The sequence below is a fragment of the Helicoverpa armigera genome, chromosome 1 (assembly GCF_030705265.1).
Source record: "Helicoverpa armigera isolate CAAS_96S chromosome 1, ASM3070526v1, whole genome shotgun sequence".
In the NCBI taxonomy this organism is placed as follows: domain Eukaryota; kingdom Metazoa; phylum Arthropoda; class Insecta; order Lepidoptera; family Noctuidae; genus Helicoverpa; species Helicoverpa armigera.
The window spans coordinates 8958036-8979814 of NC_087120.1; the positions used below are offsets into that span (position 1 = coordinate 8958036).

At 36.2% G+C, this 21779-nt stretch overlaps 1 protein-coding gene across 2 annotated transcripts in view; it reads right to left on the reverse strand.

Annotated features, from left to right (window-relative positions):
• The window catches only part of LOC110381848 (glutamate receptor 1), a 139069-nt gene extending 118649 nt beyond the window's left edge, over nucleotides 1-20420 (reverse strand). For both annotated transcript variants that reach the window (XM_049837397.2, XM_021342265.3), the window contains exon 1: nucleotides 20130-20420. In XM_049837397.2, coding sequence (XP_049693354.2) covers nucleotides 20130-20253 — 124 coding nt within the window. In that variant the 5' untranslated portion in view covers nucleotides 20254-20420. The remainder of the gene's footprint in view (nucleotides 1-20129) is intronic.
• Between the last annotated feature and the right edge of the window lie 1359 nt (nucleotides 20421-21779).

The window sequence follows — 21779 nt, forward strand, 5'->3', positions numbered from 1 at the left end:
ACATCCTTTAGATTTTCGTGTAAGTCGATCGTCGTGTAAGAAACTGGTGACCTCAAGTCGTAATCATCCATTGTTTTATAGTTTTAATATTTTAAAAAATCTGTTACATCATCCAAAATCAATTTTTTTTTTGTTAAATCCCCAACAATTTGGTAATGTCAATATGAAACATGTGTAAATACACTTTGTCGAACTTTTTTCATCATTTTGTAGATAAAATCACACGTTGCGAATTATTTCATTACCTACGCTTCTCGAGTATAACAAAAAGCCCAGAAAAACATTATACCGTTCATAAAGATAATAATTAATTCAAAAGCCTTCGGCGAGTTGTTAATTTGCGTGTTTGACCTTTTTTACATGAAACTTTTTAAATGAAATTTTAATTTTCCGACCATAATTTTGAAGTGTCGGACTTTGTCATATTTCGATTCAATCCATGATGAAATTATGATTACCTATCGCTTCTTTTCGCATAGTTTCCATTATCATCATTAAACCTGTTTAAGAATAATTTTTGGGATAGTGATACTTCGGCATACATATGTTTTAGAATAATAAATTGAGGCTATTTTTGTCAAGTTAATTCGAAGTTATTTTTATTATTAAACGGTTTTATTTAGCTCACCCCGTTTGTTTTATTTATTCTTGGGTCAAATTTAGTAATTCAAATTTCACCCTCTTCCTGTCAACCGATTAATCTGAAATTTTGTATACACCTTTGATTCCGATGACAATACAATATAGTAATATCAATAACATTGTAAATCCAATATGGCCGCCGGCACAAAATGGCGGATAACGTAGATTTTATCAATCCCATCAATATGGGTATCAAATGAAAGTTCTCAACCAGTAGAATACAATGTACTACAATGTAAATTAAAATCCAAGATGGCGGCCTCTACAAAATGGCGGATAACTTAGGTATTATAAATCCCATCAACATGGGTATCAAATGAAAGGTCTCAACAAGTAGAATACAATTTACTATGCAAAATTGAAATCTAAGATGGCCGCCGCTACCAAATGCCTGATAACAATTTTTTATCAATCCCACCAATATGGGTATCAAATGAAAGGGCTTCACAAGTAGAAAACCGTCAGTAACTCCAGCGGGGCCCAACAGGGCCAAGGCCTGCCTGGGCTGCGAGATTGTTCGAAAGAGTTACCGCGGCCCTGGTACATAAAAGGCCTACGACGGAACAAAACGATTTTTAGTCAAGAGTCTGGCACTCCCTCTCCGCTGCTGACCCACAGCAGGAGAGGACATGTGATGATTTTTGGGGTCGTTACAAAAAAAAGTATCTGGAAGGGCTATGTATTGAGGAATTGGATTGTAATAAATTTTCAGGTAAGAGACCGTGTAATAATGATGCACTAAATGAATTAGATAGAATGAGGAATATTCGGTAGGCATTTTCATTAAATACTAAAAACTAGAAAATAAAAAATCGGTAAAAAAAACTTTTAAGTTAAACGGTTTTATCTTATGTGTACTGAAAACTAGAAAATAAAAAAATAGTTACTTACCTGTCAACCTACGTAGGTGGTCCCGGTCATATTAAACTAAAATAAAACGTGGGGCCCTGTGAAATCCTACCTATGGCAAAGCATATCGTTATACTTTGGTAGATCATGAGCTCGGCGTTCGCTGGTGAAGCCGCTACGGCTGATTATTGATTGTCAAAATCTCCAGTTACGATTATAGTAAGTCGATGCAATCCACACCTATTATACCTCTAGAAGAAAGTACTACAGCAATAGTTAATGGGCCCCACGTTTTTATTTTAGTCTAATATGACCGGGACCACCTACGTAGGTTGACAGGTAAGTAACTATTTTTTTATTTTCTAGTTTTCAGTCATCATCATCTCAGCCATAGGACGTCCACTGCTGAACATAGGCCTCCCCCTTTGATCTCCACAGATACCTGTTGGAAGCGACCTGCATCCAGCGTCTTCCGGCGACCTTTATAAGGTCGTCTGTCCACCTCGTTGGTGGACGTCCTACGCTGCGCTTGCTAGTCCGTGGTCTCCATTCCAGCACTTTTCGGCCCCATCTGCCATCTGCTCTACGAGCAATATGGCCTGCCCATTGCCACTTCAACTTGCTAATCCGGTGGGCTATATCGGTCACTTTGGTTCGTCTACGGATCTCCTCGTTTCGGATTCGATCACGTAGAGAAACACCGAGCATAGCCCTCTCCATAGCTCGTTGAGCGACTTTGAGCTTTGAGATGAGGCCGATAGTGAGAGACCACGTTTCGGTGCCGTAAGTCATCACTGGTAACACACATTGGTTAAAGACTTTCGTCTTGAGGCACTGAGGTATGTCGGACGAAAAGACATTGCGTAGTTTCCCGAACGCTGCCCAGCCGAGTTGGATTCGGCGGTTGACCTCTTTCTCGAAGTTGGACCTACCTAATTGGAATACTTGTCCTAGGTAGATATACGAGTCAACAACTTCGAGTACCGAGCTTCCAACAGAGACTGGTGGGCTGAACATGGACATTTGACATAATTTTCGTCTTGTCCATGTTCATTTTCAGGCCCACCGTTGTGAAACTCGGTCGAGGCCCTCGAGCATCATACTGAGTTCCTCCATCGACTTTGCCATGACTACGATGTCGTCGGCAAACCGAAGGTGAGTGATGTATTCGCCGTTGATGTTGATGCCAAGTCCTTGCCATTCCAGGAGCTTGAAGGCGTCTTCCATTGCTGCGGTAAACAGTTTCGGGGAGATTACGTCCCCCTGTCTTACGCCTCTTCTCAATGGAATCGGCTTCGTGCTATGCTCCTGTACTCGGACCGACATGGTGGCGTTATTATACAAACACTTCAACACCTCGATGTACCGATAGTCAATATGGCATCGTTGGAGTGACTCAAGTACCGCCCATGTTTCCACCGAATCGAAGGCTTTCTCATAGTCCACAAACGCTAAGCATAATGGCAAGTTATACTCCTCGGTCTTCTGTATAACTTGCCGCAGCGTATGGATGTGGTCTATGGTACTAAAGCCTCTTCGGAAACCGGCTTGTTCGGGAGGCTGGAAGTCATCAAGCCTGTGCTCGAGACGGTTCGTGATAACCCTTGAAAACAGCTTATAAACATGGCTTAGAAGTGTGATGGGTCTGTAGTTCTTCAATAGGCTGTTGTCACCTTTTTTGAAGAACAACACCACCACACCCCTGCTCCATGCTTCAGGCGTTTTGCCCTCGGACAGGACGGAATTAAAGAGCTTCTGGAGGACTTTAAGTACCGGTGTTCCACCCGCTCTCAGAAGCTCTGAAGTGATTCCGTCCTCACCCGGCGCCTTGTTGTTCTTAAGCTGCTTCAGGGCCATCCTAATCTCGTACAGACTGATGTCCGGGATATCTTCGGTATAATGTCGGGACAGCTTGGCTCTTGGATCTCCTGCCAAGCTGTCAACGGACTTTGCGACCGAAGTGTATAACTGTCCATAGAACCTCTCGATCTCGCCTAAAACCTCTGCCTTGGTCGACGCTATGCTGCCATCCTCCCGTTTCAGCTTAGTCAACTGGCTTTGCCCAATAGACTTGTCCTTTGCGAACACTTTGGAGCCTTGGTTTCGCTGTATGGTCTCTTTAACACGATTCGTATTAAAGAGACGCAGATCGTGTCGCAAGGACTTGGATATTCGTCTATTGAGCTGCCTATATGACTTCGCGTCATGGGAAGACTGCAACTGTAGCAAGCGTCGTTCAGCCATGAGGTTTAAGGTTTGCCCGGTTAGTTTTTGAGGTCTATTTTTACGGCAGGGTCTAAAAAACTTAGACCCTACCGTGCGGACAGTTTCCACTAGTCCGTCGTTGATCTCGTCCACTGACACTAAGTTCTCAAGGCAAGCAAAGCGATTAGAGAGCTCGAGTTGAAAGCTTTCCGGGTTTTGAATATGGGACCGAGTAGGTCGGAGCGTAGACTTCATCAGACTGGACCTTTCAAGTTTAACATTGATATTCAGTGAGGCTCTTACGATTCGGTGATCGCTTCCGGTTTTTACCCTGTTGATCACAGAGACATCACTGAATATCCGTCTCTTGTCGGTCATGAAGAAGTCTATCTCGTTTCTCGTGAAACCATCGGGACTCAACCAGGTCCATTTCCTGTGAGGCGGCTTCTGGAAGAAAGAGTTCATCATGAAGAGTTCCTCTTTCTCTTTCTCTTTCAGTACACATAAGATAAAACCGTTTAACTTAAAAGTTTTTTTTACCGATTTTTTATTGCTACAATGTTTTGTCTAATGCTTTGATGCGTGCTGTTGATGGCAGTTAATGCTTATGAACAGATTCTTCTTTAAAGTCTTTGCGAATGCAATACGCATTAAAAATAGATGTTAAACCTACTTAACTCTTTGTTTGCTTCTTTTATGGAATAAACGTATTTGTATCCATCCATATTGTTTATCAGACTGTCAATGCGCAGCAAGAATCAATATTGTTACCTCAATAACTTGATAGAATCCGTAAGCTATCTCCAGCACAGTATACGCACTCGCTTTCAACAAGTTACTACGGAATGTAACGTGCACGATCACTCAAAACTGTTTGCAGTTGTAATATACACTTCAGTGCACTTTCACTCAAGAGCTCTTCCATTTATTTTAACAAAAAACATTAAAAAGATTACTTTTTTTTCATTACTTTTATGGTGCTGACGTAAATATAATTATAAGAGCTTGTTTTATATCTGGCGGTGTCATAGAATATTAGTGTTGCGATAGTGGGCACATTTATTTGAATGTGAACAATAGTTTGCAGTTTTCTTATTGATGTGATGTGTGTCTTAATGATGTGTATTCTCGGGACAGATATTGGATATGCCCTGCCCCTATTGCTGTATTCTAAAAATACTAAAGTGAAAAAATTTAAAATTATGTTTTTACTTAACTAACTGCGATTGCCAAATTCTATTCCTATAATTGTCTACCCTATTTAATGTACCTAAGCCAATGCTAACATTCCCAACAACTAATATCTCAAATGGCTCATTTATACCAGCGCCTTTTCACACAGGCGGCTTTTCCGCGCGGACCGCCCGTTTCGTAGGGGGTGATGCCACGTGGTTTCTAACGTCATTTTTGTACCGGCAGCTGTCAGTTCTTTTTGTTTTTCCCCTCGGAAAAATCTGCCTGTGTGAAAAGCTTGTTACAGACAAAATTGCTTTCGAATATTTATCTTGCTTAACAGCAATGCAAGCGTATAATTGGAACTCTACAAAAACAGTTTATTTATTTATTTTATTTTTTCCGATGGTGATCATCAAATGACTCCTCACGCTGTGGGTTTAATTAATTACTCACAAAATACCTAATAATTTAATTATAATTTAATTAATTTATTCAGATTAAATATGACTTTCCGATAATATCTTTTTTTAGCCTTGGTACACCTGAAAGGTTATTTTTAAGAAGACAATACGAAAATGAAACTCCTATGTGAGTAATTTAGTATCAACAATACGCCGTTTTGGTAACGATCTGAAAAAAACTGTGACATTCTCTAATTTTAATCAAGCCGCTATAGAAATTGTTGTCCCAAAAATGTATGGAAGAATTTTTATTGTTACTAACGAAATATTTACGGAATGATAAATAAACCGTGTACATTGTTTAGCTATCCAAAAAAGATATAAGCGATAAAGAATTTGGACTTGAGAAGAAAATTGCTGTGCCACCAGTTGGTACTTTTATAGGTTCTGATGATATGATACTTGTATAGGTCAGCCTAAAACTTAATGAGTAAGCCTAAAACTTGATGGACTAAACTCTTTTCCGATGGAAAGTAGTAAGTATAGCATACCTGCTTTTTTTTTGAGCCAATACTTGTAGTTTTCTATGATATCGACATAAGAAAATAACAAAAAGGTGCCCTATACCTATATATCTTTGGCAAATTCAGATTATGCCAAATACATTTTAGGAAACATCTACGGTGAAAATCATTTAATTTAACAGGCAATGTAAGCCGAAAATGCCTGAAATTAAATGTCAAAATACACTAACATTCAACTGTTGATACAACACACCCGATTTTCCTTCAGGCAAGGTTTAATTTATATAATTATGGTGGCTGTACCTACTCGAAAACCCACGAAGATTATATTTTATTAACTGCTTCCTTCAGCCACAAAAAGACGACCTAGATTTTATTGTATCTTTTTCACGCCTGTCTGGGATTGATTTTCGACAAGCGAACTTGTTTATTATCATCATTAAATTTATAGATCTATTTTTCTTTGTTTGCCGTTCGTAGTGGCCGCTTCTCGAATTTGAGACGCTCTATTTTATCACAGACGTGCAAAACTAATTACGAATCACACCACTTCTATTTCTCTATTTCTTTAAAATAAAGCTCAAACTCATTTACTTGTTTGTTACGTACTATACCTATATTCAGGAGCAAAGTAAACGAATTTTTCAAGATGGCGGTATAACCCGACCGATGACAAAATCACAGATACTGCGGACATTTTACACAAAAATGTGACGTTTTGTCATCGGTCGGGTTATACCGCCATCTTGAAAAAGTGTCATTCTTTGTTTACCTTTTAGCTCTTGCTTCCGTGGATAGAGTATAGTACTAGTCTCTAGAAAGCTGCTTGTGCGAAGTTCCAAGTACATGCAGTGCAATTGCTGCAACGGGAATGAGTCTGTTAATATGATTTTAACTATCACCAATCAATAAAGAAAATCTTGGAGAGATTCGTCTTGATTTAACAAGGGACCCGAACGCCTCGTAAGTTTTAGAAACTGATCACGCCTACTATAATTTACTTGACTGACAATAAGGCGCCTGACCTACCTAGCATCTCCGGGATAAGGCTGTTACATAACGTTTTCTCATCAGAACAAAAAAGGCAAAGGGGTTAGATAAATAATAACATGAAAAAACATTCCTAATCAATTAGTGTGATCTCGATAGCACATTGCAAAACGAAGCGGCTGGCAACGATTCATCAACAGACTACATACGAGAATATAGAGAGTTACTCTTATGTATTAGTAAGAATCGGAAGAAAGGACCCCTATTACATAGCTGTGGCTATTAAGATCTCGTGCTGCCCTGATAATCCTATTCACTCAAGAAGTCTGAAACCCTCTTCGCTTTTACGTAGGATCGGTCCCACCGGGTTTTAGAGTGCGTAACAAAATACGGTCACAACTTGCTGTGTTTTTAATCGATATCAGGATGCCAGTTACAATTTCGACAATCAAATTAAAAATAAGTAAAACAAGCATCGTCATTACATCCTACCTATGTTGCAATTATAGAATAAAAATATTACGTTACTTGAATTTCGAATCAATCGAAATTATGCATGTCATTTATAATGGAGTATAAGTCATAATAAAGTCACATAATGACCATTAATTGCTGTAATGAAATAAATTTGCATAAAAAGGAACACAATTGTTCATGCATTTATTGTTCCAGGCGACAGTTGAACTGTCGCCACAACACTTGGAACAATCATTCGCGCGCTCAAACCAATTAATTCACTGTTGCCATTGCAATATAATTTATATTTTTTACTCCTTTTACTATGCGTCACGCATTAAGTCGTTTTATATTGGTATATAATATAATATTGGTAAGTAGTAAAAAAATATTGTACTGGAGCATCACTTTAATTACTGGATAGCATAGGTACCTATAAAGTTTTTAATCTGTATTAACGATACGATTAGGTATATTAACAACCTGGTGCTACTGGCACGGCGCCTGCAAGATTCTTACACCACTTTTACACATTTTCAAACTCAATACGTACAATGCCTTAAGTCGACACTGGAATATTTTGTAACCAAGTCACATAATACGAGCAAATAAGTCACATACGCCGCCTATTGACAAGTGTTGGGTTTTAACGATAAAATACCGCATTAATATACCACGACACGTGTCGCCGCCACGCGCTATTATTTTGTTGCTATCTTACATACGAATACTGCATTTGTGTCTTTTATACTTTTTTAATGTCCTTTTTCTTATAAAAAATATTTTCGTTTATCACTTTATCTGGTGTGAAACTAGCGTACTTATTAATAAAGTTAAGTGAATAATATTGAAATGCGTATGAGTACGCATTTGATATTTTATTTTTTGGTGCGGCTCCCACGGGCATGAGGTACGCCAAACACATAATACTAAACGTCACACATGAAACATGAATGTACTGTGCAGATGTTTTATTTCAGGGGATTGCACAAACGCTCGCGCCGTCGTTCTTTTCCGTGTATACATAATATTTTAAGCGGCTTTTATTTCGATTAGGATCTCCAATAAAACGATGCGAGTTTTCAGTATGAAAAGATAAGTAAAACCTAATAATCACACCCGATTTTTCACTAGAATTCAGCTGCAATATTTCTCACTAAGACTCGACAACTAGTTAAGTTGGTGTCGGCTTGCAGTTGACTATCAGTGTTTTTCATAAAGCGACTGCCTCAATCCAGTTACCTTAGTAACCTGATATTCCTGGGTAAGTGACACTAAAGCACAATTCCTTGTGATACTTATGTTAAACTGAGCTTAACAACTAATTTTAAAACACCTTGTTGTAGGGATGAAATTCAATCAACCCGCGTCTTTTATAAAAATGCAATGTAATATTTTGGTGTACTATATTCGAATTTATTTAACGAGGTTTTAATCTTTTTTTGTATTACTCCATCCATTTTTAACAAGTTTTTTGTTTTTATTTCAGATAAAACTTGCCGACCGAAGCTCAGATGGAGCAAGTCTTGTAAATTAAAAACCATGGATTGCGTTTTTCGTTCCTTACCGAAAAGTTTTTGTAGAAACGTCTTACTAACTTTTTACTGTTTTTTAGCAACTGGCAGTTTCAGAAATCAAAAGTTATTCCACGTTAACGGGTATCTTAAATCTTTTGTTTTTTTTTCACAATGCTGCAGTAGGCAACAGCGCAAGATATCTCGTGTCTCTAGTGCATATAGAATAATAGCAGCGATAAAACACACACAGCTTATTAATGAGGATGTTATTTAGAAACATAAACGGATCTTTTGACTTTCTATTAAAAAATTGCTCTACTAACTACCACTTCAAGAAATAAAAACTTGCGGACCCCTTATTGAAGGACCGTTGAGTTAAAAAAAGAAAACAAATAATATTTCGCAGTTGGGGAACCTACTGACTATATAAGCAGGATCTTCAAAGAACAGTACTGTGATTTTCAACTTGTTTCTGTCTTTTCGGTTTGTTGAATATTTCGGTTACGAGATTGGCGCGCGTTCTCCTGGGGGTACGCGTTCCACTAATTGAGAACCACTGCTGTAGTTATGTTTGTCCTCATGTGTTAAGTTATGATATTCAATTAATTTGAAGCAAATGGCTGGCGTTAATCTCACGGGCTCTCGATCATATACTACCAACCTGACTTCGATCATATTATTATGTCCTGTAAGGATATATACGCCAATCGAGTTCTAAATGAAGAATGTTGTAGTACTTACTTTTTATGTTAGTTAATAGTTCAAAGTACGATTAACTGATTAAAGCTAATAAGTGGAACTAGATGAAGAAGATGTTTCCTAGCATTACCGGGTATTAAAGAATAAAGCCTAATTGAAGGAACACGGATGCATTTTGTTGAGAAAGACAGACTATTCAATTGATTATTTATCTTAAAGTGTACCGGAATGTCCTTAATTCTCAGATCGCGATAAGCTGGTTCAGAGCTGATAATCTATTCTTTGAAAGTTAAACAAACCTACTGCAGAAACAAAAATGCTATTGGAAGATATCATTATATTTTGAGCGTTAAAAACTGCTTTATAGGTAGGTATTTCTTTATCGAATTATTTATCTCAGCATATCTTGTATGTAGGTGTGTAGATGTAAAAAAAATCAGAGAGTTCAGAGAGTTCAACCCTAGTTGTTCCCCGTTACCACCTAACCGTTGAGACTACTTATTGAATTTGCGGAGGGTTCTTATTAACATATCGATGCCGCTGTCCTAAGATACTTAATTAAATTTAACAATGCCATACACCGTAATGTGTGGGAGAAATCGTTTACAATACACGTAATCTGTAGGCTTGAGCTAGAACGAGCCCGAATGCCATTATTGTGATTTAGAATGCGGCTGTTCTCAGAATGTGAGCCAATAAATTAGATCTCAATCAGGCCGTAACCGCCATTTGTTATTCGTACTTAACGTACGTGTAGGTGAGACAGTACGAGACACTTTATTTCATTCGTCAACAGAAGCATAAAGCATACTTAAGTTATAAAGACAATGAAGACATGCAAAAACTACATATTTTATTTAACGAAAACAATAGCTTTTGTTTAAGAGTGTGGAGATATGACAGCAGAGAGTAAAGCTCATCATACCTCGCAGAAAAGGGAGGATCCTCCGACCGGACGAGTGCTGTGTCCGGGGGCTACTGCCCAACAATTCTGTTTTGTACTATTTAAACTAATGTGTAATACAAGCTGAATTCAAAACTTTCGATGTTAGCAATACCTATATTGAAATCACTTTTCTTCCTATCCTCAAACCTAAACCTAGATTCTCATATTTTTTTTGCAAAACAGTGTATGTAGAATTTATGACGTTAGTACCAGTCCATTTAAAAATGAACTTGGATATTATTCACAAAACAAGAAGCAGCATAAATAAACAATTTTTACGTTTCCAGCATAAACAGCAAGTGTGAAAATAGAGTTCAATATCACTTTTCCTCTATTATATTTCAAGAAAATCATGAATGGGTGTCGTCGTCGCGGGCGAAGGAGCCGGGCGAAGAGATGCCGCGCATTGTTTATGCATGAAGTTATTATTTACGAGCAAACAGCGCCTCGACCTCACATTGGTGGTGGTAATGCCAGCGCGCCGGCCACTGCCGGCATTCACTCTATTTCAATACTAATTCATGGCATTTTTTTAAAAACTTGATACGAACACTTAACATTAAAAAACTATGGAGTTAAGGATCATGACCAATTACAGAAGAAGGGTTGCTTGATTGATTTTACGATTCCAGGCATCTAAAAAGTACCTACATTTTATCGGCGTATAATAAACAATTGAAATGTCGACATTCTCCAAAAAAAAGCCCAAGGCAGGTGAAGAAATGTATGAATACTGATTAATATTTTGCTGCTATTGATTATGAAATAATTTTGCTAACAGAAAACAATGGGTTTGGAGTACATGGGAACAAGCCGATATATTGATGTATGTAATTGTGCAGCCTCTGTTAGCGATCTAAAGAAAGAATAAGTATTATAAGTAAACATAGTTATTAACTTAATTACACTTAATTTCTGTTTTCACCGTTTCTTTTTCTTTTTCTAGACCTCATATTTCCGCATAATACGTAGGTATATATGCCTTTACCATGATCGTTGGATTACGAATAGATTTTAGCTATGATTATTCTATTTATTGACACAACATTACATACTTGTGTCCACTCAAATACTTGTTTTTTTTTAATTCCATTTATTCAAAAATATTTTCCTTGCGAGAATCCTTTCATTGGCCCCAGGCACAATGAACATAGAGGACTTATGAAATGTTTGTTGTAAAATTTGCTCTTTTACAGAATCTAAACCACAAGTTATTTTAGCTACAAAGTTTAGCAAAGTTGCGTATGTTAAGTATGTTACATTATCTGTAAATAATAATCCCACCCAAAACAAAAATGTGAAAGGTTGCCAAGTTCGATAATATGGGAATGCTTCGCTTATAAAAGAAGTGAGATCTGAATAAGTACCAAGTTCCATACAAATACCTCAGTTAAAAATAGTTACTTCTTAATGATGGTTCTTGGCAAGTTTTCACACACCTTGTTATAAACCTACTAAACGCAATGAATCAAGTATATAATTTTCTATTAAAACTTGCCAAGTAACATCATTAAAAAGTAACTATTTTTAACTGAGGTATTTGTATGGAACTTGGTACTTATTCAGATCTCACTTCTTTTATAAGCGAAGCATTCCCATATTATCGAACTTGGCAACCTTTCACATTTTTGTTTTGGGTGGGATTTCATTTATTTTTGTAAGGTTGTTTATTTTATTTTTTTCTTATGATTAAGTTAGTTAAGGAAATGTCTCATTTATACTATCTTTCAGATTTTTGAATATGCACTATGCTTCTTACAAAGAAATGAACTAGATTAACTAAATGGACTAGATTTACCAACTGACTGACATGCTTGTTATCTATCATATATTATGTTCGTGGATCAAAGTTACACATTCGTTATTTTCGAAAGTGATTCACACTTGGCCGTTTTCCGATTTTTACTTTACTTTGACTAAATACAAACCTTTGTAACGAATTTCAGATCGGTACGACCATTCGAAGATATATTATATAAATATAAATAAATTTAGTTCGTTTTAGTTCCTTAGGGGCATAAATTTACACCGGGTATAAAACACCTTCATTATTTTGAAACTGACTCACACTTGGCCATTTTCAGATTTTTCCCTTTACCTTGACATAAAGACATACCTCCATGCCAAATTTCAGGTCAATACGACCATTGGAAGTGGTCTAGGTTTTTGATGAGTGAGTCAGTCAGTCAGTCAGTGAGTGTATAGTAAAAATAGCGATTTTCTGACGTCAATATCTCAAGACCTACAAAAAATATATTAATGAAATTTTGTATTTTAGATAAGTGAGGGGGTCTCAACAGATACTAGAAATTTGATATGCGTAAATAAAATAGATTTTGAGTTATAGGGGGTAGAATTTGGCCCGAAATGGTTCGTGTAATATAACCCACTGCCAGTGTGTCGCTTTTTTTTGCTCGAACTTGGCGGACACATTGCCGTGTGTCTAGACTTTTTAAGGAGCTTTGCATATTATGAAGTAGGTAAGTTTACTGTACGCAACTATCGACTTTTTGAAAGATTTCTATGAGGTAATCTATAAGGTAGTCTCTGTATGGAAAAAATGCTTTAAGTGCGCATTCCCATTTGACAGTACATAGGTAAGCAAAAACCTAGCTGCTCCATGTGCAAAGCACCGAAACAAGGATAAAGTTAAGCCGCATTTATAAAATGAACGACGTTCAACAACTAGTAGTTGACTACATGAACATGAAAGACTGGTCCTTAACAAGCATTATCTTGGGCAATCTGTATTATGCTCCATTGTGAAGCGTGGCGCTCGATCAAATTCAAGTCAATTTATAGGTTTTGAAACATGAAGGCTTAGAACCAACAATGCAGAACATGGTTCAATCGATGAAGGCCTGTGTACTTTAAACTATATTCACACTTTATATTTTGAACATATTTCTTAAACTAAGCTTGCGATAGAGATGACTGGTGTTAAGGTAATTCTCCGTCCAATTTATATTAAGGAGGTTCTTTTCGTTATTACTACACTAGTTATTGAAAGCATACAATTCATTTTGCCTTATATCTTTAGTAATGTACTAAAACGTTCTCTACCGTGGGTAAAATAAAATATAAAAAAACTGCTGTTTACAGGATTGCTACTTTGCCGCGCTTAGGAACGGTGGGGTTCGTAGTCTTTTTTGTAGGTAATTTGATTTTTGTAATGTTTTAAAAGCAAATAATTTGATAAAAGGCCGCGCGAGTGTTGGACTTGTGGGAAAATGTAAAATAAGTCCTTCTGCCGGTTTTTCCTGGCGGATAATTAAGTTTTTAGTAAATTTATTTTGCTAAGTAAGTACTTTTAAAGTACGATACCTAGAATATATTGTTGTATTTTTCTGAAATATTTATGAAACTAGTCTAAATAGATGTAAAAATAAGTTTAGTGGATAACAATATAAATATTAAAAAGAGTTTCTTCGAAGATGGTGCTCTCGGAGATGAACAGTAACTATATCAGTTACAGTAAGTCATACTACTTTTTCCGGTTACATTCTTCTCTGTCAGCATTCATATTAAAATTCACTCCCTTCTTATTTTTTTTTATTTATATTAGCTTTCAGGCCATCAACCCATGATTAAATGTCAATCAAGCACGTTTTGCATGGTGTGCCATTGCCTCTCAATCCGCCTCCACGTTACTGTCAACGAACAAGCCTTAAACATACTACTGGCAAAGTCTGAGATTTAAAAGCTCAGGAAGAAATTATTTCATGTTTAAATACATAGCTAGATAAAGAAAAACCGGCCAAGTGCGAGTCGGACTCGCGCATAAAGGGTTCCGTGCACGAGCAAAAATGAGCAAAAAATCACGTTTGTTGTATGGGAGCCCCCCAAAATATTTATTTTATTCTAGTTTTCAGAATTTGTTGTTATAGCGGCAACAGAAATACATCATCTGTGAAAATTTCAACTCTCTAACCATCACGGTTCATGAGATACAGCCTGGTGACAGCCGGACTGACGGACAGAGGAGCGTAAACAATAGGGTCTCGTTTTATCCTTTGGGTACGGAACCCTAAAAACGAGTGTCGGGAATCATAATGATGTAATTGTAGTGCACACCAGCACCGAAACACGCGAACCTTGCAGTCTACCCTACAGCTGGTGAAATTATGAAACAGAAGGAAACGATTAAATGCCTTGGTAAATGATAGTCAGTTAGTTTATATTGCATAAAAAGTGCAAAATAATCTTCTTACTAATAATAACGAAAATACACTTTGCATTGTGTTAACATAATTGCTGAACCACAAATTAAGAACAGGTTTTATCTTTCGTATTAGAAATCTATAATATATTAGTATATCGTAATGTAACAAGTGAACTGATAATTCAATATATACAGAAGAAAGTCGTGTCAGTTACACTACTGTAACTCAAGAATGGCTAAACCGTTTCATGTTAAAATTAGTGGGGAGGTAGTTTGGACACGGTCGAAGGACATTTGATTTTAGTTAGACATTAGTACTTAGGCCACAATCCGACAGAAAGACCCAGTTATTTGTGGACATGGGTGAAATTGCGTTCAAAAAAAGCTACAATAGTGAAATTTAACTAAGAGACATTCAAGATACAAACAAAATAAGGAAACTGTTTTCCTATTTTATTATCACTAAAGACATTTACAAGGAACTGATTTAAAATTAAATGATTGTTCTTACAGAGGTACACGCCATCCCCTTCGAACCTAACCTGTCCGAGTCGGGGTTGCCCTAAGTCGAGGTTGCCAGTCGACGGAGCCCCGCTACGCGGGGCTCCTTGGTCCTAGACAAAAAATGCCCAGATGGTTTTCGTCTTATTTTTAGGTATTCTATACGATGGAAATGAAAAACTAGGCATTTTCAGAAATTTTCATTTTTTATGAAAAATTTTCTAAGTCCCAAAAGCCTTGCACACCCTTTGCTACACTCCAACCGGTACACGTATACGAATAAGTGAATGAAAGCTTGGTTACTAAGTACTACTTTTGAACTGTTCCACGTAAGTACCTGTAACTTTGTCCTTGACAATTTTATTCGAGCACTGATACGATGGTAAACTTCAATTCAACCACATTCACGTCAATAAGTATGTAAAATCTTTGCAACTCCAGCGCTAACTTGGAATTTTACACATCGATCTCCATCTAAGAAGCTTTAAGGGATTGAAGTAAATTTTCCATTTGACTGACTACCTGGAAAGTTACACTACAAGTTAGCTTACTTGTTAAAATCCCAGGTAGTAGTCAGTTTCTGTAACTTGTAGGAAGGGTATAGTATGCGATCGTTACTGCTTTTTTACCATTTCCATGACAAATATCTTATTTTTGTTTATGTAGTTGTGTTAAATGAGTTTGGATGAAGGTAACTTTCTAAGTAAGGAGGTGCTCATCTCAAAACTTTCTTAAGTTTGAGTTTATCTGAATAGCTGACTCCATAATAGTTACGAAGCAGTATTGTCGGTTCTTGGTCGCATAAATGTTTCACACTCGTACCTAACAATTCAATAATGTATCTTACATGCAATAGGTATTATTATTTTATTGGGTGTTCCGTACCTTGGTTAGGTATTTAAATCCTATCACATATACTTTATGATATTCTTTGGCAAATTGTAAAAATATTAACCCAATTCATTCAGTGGTTAAGCCACAGGAGTCAATTTATAGTTTTCATAATTTACAACATCATGTGTAAAGCAGATATAAAGTTAGGAGTATCGAATGTTTTGACCAGTTAACAGCTGTCAGTTTTCAAGGGAGATATTCCGTTGTTTGTGATGACTGACTCATATATGGTGTTCTAATTCTCGCATATATTTTAATTCTATTTACTTTGTTTGAAAAATGCATTTGCGTATTTTTTATTTCTTTGTGCTAATCGACATATATTAATCAGTATATTAACGTGGCTGATTTAATGTGATTAGGCACGAAACACCCGTTATAAATATATACCTATGCATACAACACTTATATTCATCCTTTATTAAATAGCTTTGTGTATTCATTGTTAATAGATGTCAATAGCTAGTTTTACAACCACCCTTCTTTTTATGTCCGAGGTTAAAAATGTATTGGCTGGACAGAAAAAAAAAACAAAAAAGTAAATGGATCGTAGAAACCAGAATATGCCAACTAAGCCGATGCAGCGTGTGACACTCTAAATTGCACCGAGTATCCCTACCTGTCTTTTGTTTAGTCACTGAAGCTCCACTAATCAACTGTTCTGTTGCTGACTGATTTCAGACACAACCTGTCAATAGCCTGGTGTTTTACTCGTAATTGTAATTACGTATACGATGTCTGCCTCTTTGATCTGACTAGGCCGTACCAAATTGCTACCGAAATGCAATGGTATCCGGTTTGGATTGTTGAACTATAATATCATATTTTTTATTAATTATTTCGTAATTTATTGTTACTTGTAAGTTAAAATTACCTTGTAAATGTAGGCACTTTTATTAGTGACTATTTTGAATTTTTTTTTCCAAAAATGTATACAGTGCAAAGTGCTATGTTTTTCTTGAATAAATAAATACTTATTAATTCATAATGATCGTTATTTAAGCATACTCAGAATACTCATGGAAGTCGAAAAACCATATTATTATATTGAATTTATTTACGCCTTCCAAAGATGACATTTTATATAGGTATTTTTTTAGAGAGTTTTTTTCGCTTTGACATTGAACCACAAAAATTATAATATTAAATACAAAGCGAAATAAATGAACACCAAGTAGGTATATTAACAAAATATTAGAGCATAAACTTTACACACCGTTAATCAAGAATATTTGAATATTTAGTGATATAATAATTAAATTATAGGTACCTATATTATATTTTTATTCGGATATTGGTGAGCTCAATTAGCAAGCCTAATGTATTCTTGCAACACTGTATGTTAAAAAAGAGTGTTATTTTAATCAATATCTTCTTTTCAACATGTATTTACAAAATTTTAAAAATATCGAATACCATTTTTTATCACCGTTGGTCTAATAGCGCAAATTCGTAGCTTATTCTACTTAGCTTTTGCCAGTGGATAATTAAGGTTGTAAGTGTTCGCCTCCCAAAGAACATGAGTGTTATTCCGCTTACATAATGTACTTTGGAATACGAGTTTTTAATATCAAAACTACGAGAAAACATGTCTAGGAACGAATTCTGTGAACTTTATTTCTTGCTGCTGATGTCAAAGCGTCACCGTTTCCTGCACATCATGACGTGCTGCTTAAATTATTTTCATTTTAATAGGTACTAAGTAAATGGAACGAATTTAAAATAATTTGGAAGGTACATTCTCTTTGTGTGGGAGCGGCAGACACTCACCAAGCATTTGAGTCATCTAATGAGATAAGACGGTCTAATAAAGTTTCCCGAAATACGAACCCAAGAAATTCAATCACTTCGCATTTCGAACTATATAGATTTAACTCTGAATTTCCTCGAGTGGAGGCTCAAGTTATCCTTAAATAAAACTCGTTTATGAAAATTACACTGTTCTGTTGTTGGCGGCAACGAATAGCCTCATTCCAAATCTTTTAGATATCTCTCGTCACTGGTGAAGATATTATGCCAAAAGGACGGGATGGAGGCGTAAGCCTTCGTACTAATAATAGCTCTCCACGAGCAGCTGTTTGCCAATCGTGGTGATAATATTAATAATCTTACACGTCCCTTCAGATATTAAGGCCTATTTATTAGCGGATGTTTACATGATAATAATATGTTGTGTCGAGTATAACATAAAGATATCATTTTCCGCAACCAAATAAGCAAGAAGTACTTTTAGAAGATCCACATTTATTTAGTTCGGTACACAATTATACACAATGTGGACTACATGGTGAAGATTATTGGCTAAGTATATAACCGCACCAATTTTATTTATCGAGTGTAGAAGCTTGTTCTTCTTTAAACCATAAATCTTCAAGCCGCAGCGCCATAACGACTGATCCTGCTGACCACATCTAACAATCTTCAATTCCTTTTTACCCTAACCTCTTATTCCCTGAAGAGACCTGGTTTCTCGCGTAAAATAAACCCTAATAAAAGAATATTGAGTATGCTCAAAAGAAAACTTCCGTAAAATGTTAGTATTTACTTTTATAGACTTCAGAAGTGCTGTGGAGTGGACATGTAATATCCTGTTAACGGTTTACTATCAAAGCAATATTAAAAGTAGATACGTTCGACATTTTCCTTTGTGTTTCAAACAGAATATAGAATGATATTCTTTGAGATAATAAATTACATATGCAAACTGTCCGGACATTACAGTTTGGAAAGTAGTTAGGTACCCTGTAAGATTTATTTAAGTACACTACAAGTTACCAAGGGGGGCCGGGTTGCACATGGAGCTGGAATTGAGCAGTTCAGATAGGCCGTCGCTCCATGTAAAACAGCTGCATCCGGTTGAGTCTTAGAGCCGGCCCCAGTATAGTTTGGCTATGCTAGGCAAATGATGATCCGGAAACAGTTACTCTCTGTTCGCTCAGAAATAATTTTCTTAATCTTGTGAAACTTTTCGAAACTTGGTGTTACTGACTTAAGAGAATGTCTAAGCTTGTAGAACCCGTTACGCATTCTAGCAATACAATTGCCTTAACTAATACTGCTTGTCAGAGTTTTCGGCTTTTGACTACTTATCCGTAAAGCTAAGAACAACTACAAATAGCAGCCGGGACCCACAATTATATTTATTTGTGATAGGTCACCCATCGACGGAGTAGCCGCACCAAGCGTTGCCTAACCTTTGATCAATCGACCTGTGCAGCTGTTACTTAGCCACGAAGGCTTCTTCTGTGTCTCGGATATATTATAGTTTATTAGAAAAATTCTTCTCATCGGTCTATTCTGGTCATTTGATGTCCATATTGTTTAGCTTTGTGATACTACTTACATTTTTTAATATTTATTTGTGGTCTGTATTACCTGAAGGATGGTATTTAGATATATAAATTGTCCCAGAGATATAATCGAGTCATATTTCAGTATTACGGCTTTACTAAGAAAGATATTGCGGATATTAGCCACAACGAACAGAAAACTTAACTTTTTGTACCCTTAACCTTCCATTCAATAGTTCAAACGCTCTTTGACATTACCACTATAAAGACAGTTCCTTTTGTAGTTTGGAAGATCTAAGTATATTTAATAAATTATTAACTAATTAATCCAAAACTTAACTTATCTTGGTATGCAATTGGCTAAAGTTTATGAGCTAAAAGTTACAAAAAGTACAATTTACAAAAACATAAAATAATGTAGAGTATCTTTTAGAATTACATATTTGTAACTATTGATATTCAACCAGATTAATTATGCACTCAAATTAATAAAAATGAATGTAAGATTAACCGCCGTAACAGCTAATTGGAAAGCACGTTAGCAACTTATCAGCTCGAGAGTTCAGGACTGATAAAATAGAACGCCTTTAAAGGTACCTACCGGGTTAAAAAAAATTAAACACTTCCCGATTAACCTCGGCATAACTAGAACTATCTTCGTGGTCATTTAAAAACTTAAATACTTTTTAAATCCTTTAAAGTTTCATATCAGAAACTTTAGACATTGTTATTTAAATCTGTAAACTATTTTTTTTATAATACGCATATTATAAATAGTAAAAAATTATACAAGTTATTGAAAGGAATTAAATGTTCTACTTGCATTACTTTACATTATGACCTAAGTACATGTATTTAAATTAAATGTACAACTTACCAATCGGAATTTTATCAGCCATCGGGATTTGACTGCTCACTTCGATGTTATTGCAATATATAGCCAAGTAAGATAAAAGTAAAATGTATTTAAATGTATTTAAAATAAATTTAAGCGCCATCATGATGATGCTTGACCGTGTATTTAAATAAAAGAACGGAATTCACATTTTCACGCGCGCACTATGTTCAAATGTTCGCGCGGCCACGGAAAACTAGAGTTCGGTTGGGTAAAGTTGTGAGAAGGCTGCCTGAAGGTAGCGGCTGAAACGGCGTCACAACGCGAGCGTCGACTAGCGACTGGCTGGGCGGACGGCGGCCCGCCCTTCCCTACCCTCCCTCTAGCGGCCTCTACATCCTCTTTTCTACACGATACGCATGACTTGTTTTATTACTTTTATTTTTCTTTAATAATCTTGCTTAATGGTCTATTTCGTAGCTCGATGAAACTTCTTAAATTTAGAATGTTACTCGCGTTTACAATAAGTTGCTTGTTGTTGTGTAGCGTTAGTAGCCCGTCTCAGTGTTTGCTTTGCCTTGTTTGATTAAGTAGGTATATCAACAGCTTTCAAAAATGGGAATAAATAAAATGTCATTTTATATTTTAATGTTGGTTATTACAGTTTACATTCTCAATATAACTTAAATTGATTACAATTTATTTTTATTACTGTTTAGTTTGGTTTGTAGCAATGATTGGTGAATAAATATATTTTATCGATTTTGTTTTTCATAGATATATATGTCTTCGCCTTGAGATAAGTTTTGCACTTTCCAAATCCTCTAGAACAATATAAAATGATGCTATAGGTATTACACTTGCAACGGGTTTGAACTAAGTAGTTGTACACGTTGTGCGGAGATTTTTATACAGCGACATGAAATAATGGTGGTTGAGGATGACGGTATCCTGACCTCTATAAATCACCTACAATCACACAATCACCTACAAATGACTGTTCTAGTCAATGTTTGTCGATAGTCCAATAAATACTTAAAGGACAACAGTTCCCACAGCTATAACTGTATTTCATCGTCACCAGCAAGCCTGCAATGTCAAAACTTTCGGTGTAAAATGTCGATGAAAAGTTTTTGTCAATACAAATAGATTAAAGTCAAACACGAGGAAGCTTCTATATACGTTTGAGGAGTTCCTTCAACTTTCTGTCGTCTTCTTCATCAGATGTACTCCAAAATCCTATTGTTTTGTAGTGTCGTCATATGTATATGAGACCGCACATAGGCAGTATGCCTATTAAACTTTTCAAATCGGTTATCAGCATTTTTTGGATAAACGGTGACTATTGAGAACATCGTCCTTTTTTGATGTCGATTAACATAGTAAGTTATAATTAATACGGAACATCAGTACCAGGCTTTCAATCCTCTAATTTACTTCCTAGCCCTACAAGGTAACTAATTATTGTGGAAGGATGTGACACGATGTCTTCCGTCGCGTCGCAAACAAGTCAACAAGTGTGATCGCAGGTCGCTCCTAGGTATGCGTGATGCCAACCCCTTTCTAAGTGCTTGCTTAGGGTGTCTTGCGACCTTAGATTATTTCAACAATGCGTTACAGCTTTGTCTACCGCTTTAACCCTTCAAGCAATTTTATGATATTCTATAAAACCTTTTAGTCCTTTAAAATCTT